The sequence below is a fragment of the Protobothrops mucrosquamatus genome, unplaced genomic scaffold (assembly GCF_001527695.2).
Source record: "Protobothrops mucrosquamatus isolate PMUCROS unplaced genomic scaffold, P.Mucros_1.0 scaffold6701, whole genome shotgun sequence".
Lineage (NCBI taxonomy): Eukaryota > Metazoa > Chordata > Lepidosauria > Squamata > Viperidae > Protobothrops > Protobothrops mucrosquamatus.
In genome coordinates this window covers 8599-10461 of record NW_015392519.1, presented here as the reverse complement: position 1 = coordinate 10461, position 1863 = coordinate 8599, and the positions used below count along the sequence as shown (strand labels likewise).

General features: G+C 59.0%; 1 protein-coding gene across 1 annotated transcript in view; it reads left to right on the top strand.

Moving 5' to 3' along the window:
* LOC107300334 overlaps positions 1-388 on the top strand; it is a gene marked incomplete at its 5' end in the record, with an annotated part of 10245 nt that extends 9857 nt beyond the window's left edge. The window contains one exon of the mRNA XM_015829668.1: positions 11-388. Coding sequence (XP_015685154.1) covers positions 11-388 — 378 coding nt within the window. The remainder of the gene's footprint in view (positions 1-10) is intronic.
* Between the last annotated feature and the right edge of the window lie 1475 nt (positions 389-1863).

Below are 1863 nucleotides of genomic sequence, written 5' to 3'. Positions count from 1 at the left end.
GGCCTTCCAGGCCGCACCGGACCTCCGACGGCCAAAGACCAAGTCCAAGCCGAGATCTTCCAAGCCGGAACAGGACCAGAACTGGACCCTCCAGGGCCAGAAGCCTGGGAGCGAGGCCGGGGGAAAGCCAAGGCCCAGGCCTCTACTGCCAGGCTGTCCGGATCCTCCCAGCTACTGCCGGATGCACCAGGCCCAGATCAAATACGGGCCGGAGACGGGCCGAAAACAGGCCGAAGACGAGCCGAAAACCGCCGCCCGGCCGCCCGGCCGCCCGAGTCCAGGCCACACCGGAGCCGCCGACGGCCAAAGACCAGGTCCAGGCCGAGATCTTCCGAGATCTTCTGAGTCAAAACGGGGCCAGAGCTGGACCCTCCAGGCCGAGAGCTAGGAGTTCTAGTCCTGCTTTAGGCACAAACTCAGTTGAGTAACTTTAAGCCAGTTATTCCCTCTCAGCAGAGGGAGGTGGAGGGAGGAAGGAAGAGAAGGAGGTGGCAGGGAAGGTAAATTCCCTCTGTGAAAGCAGCAAGGATGTGGCCAGGCAGCCAGGAGTCAAGACTAACTCTAAGTCTTCCCCAAAAGGAGTTAAGCGGTATGTGAAACACATTAGCTCCCCCTGTTGCTGTTGCTGCTGCTGTTGCAACCAAAAGGCATGTTCTGTCCCCCCCCCCATTTCACACACACACACACACACACATACACAATTCTGCAAGGCTCCATCTTTTGTCAGAAACGTCCGGCCTCAGTGCTTCACAAAATAGCCAGTAGGCCGGTACGTTAGACTAATAGCAGTTTAATGCACTCTATTCAAAATAAAGTCAGCACTGGGAGACGCTGGCTCCCAGTGCCTTACATAGGCTCCACAACGGCCCCACCCGCATTACCATTCCAACCCCACCCCCCTCTTAACCGCGCCCTTAGCAACCCCACCCCTCAAGCCAGCATGCAGCCCCACCCCTCAAGCCAGCATCCGCGCTCACTGCACCTTCCACCTTTGCCGCCCTACCCCATGTCCAGAATGCTCCATAGCCTCTTGTGCTGCTTCCAGGAGCTGTTTGGAGCAGTCGAGGCCTCATCCGGCTGCTCCCCCAGCTTCTTCCTTGCTGGGCCTGCCTCACACAGTCGCCCGACGGCCTCCTTGGCCTCCTCGTATGTCGGCCCTGCGAGGCGCCGGCAAATGACGTCAGAGGGAGGCGCAGGCAAATGGCGATGGCGGTGATGGCGGCAGCTCCTGAGGGGCCGACGACGCTGCGGCTTGCTTCCGAGCGCCGGCCTGGAAGCCTGGAGGCCGACGATGCTGCGGCTTGCTTCCGAGCACTGGCCTGGAAGCCTGGAGGCCAGGGTAAGGTGGGAGGGGTGAAGGGCGGTCTGTCCGCCCGGCCGGACAGCCGCGCAGGGCTCGACATCTTTCCCTTTTTTAAACCTCCTGCTGCTAGCCAAGCTTTGCTGCAGGGGCCTCTCCCGCCCTGCTGACTCAGCAGCTGCGCTTTCTGGATGCACTGGAGGCTGAGGGCAGGAAGGGGGGCCCTGGGGTGGCACAGACCTTTCCACCCACCTCCTGGTAGGGAGAGTTCGGGAAATGCAGAGCTGCACCACAATAACCCCGGTCCAAGCAAGAATGTGTGTGCCCAGAGTGTGTGATCGTGATCCCGGAAGTTAGATCTGGTGAATTACACATACATACACACAAGCACACCAGCAGGTGACCCTTCCCTGGTCTGCTTCCATTCGTCTGATCAGAGGAAGATCTGGCTGTGTAACTTCAAGCTTGGAGCCTCCTTGCTCCTGGTCTTCTTCTTTGCTTTGTGCCTTCTAGATGGCAAGTGAAAAGACAACGTTGTGTTCTTGATTACCAAAAACAGCCAT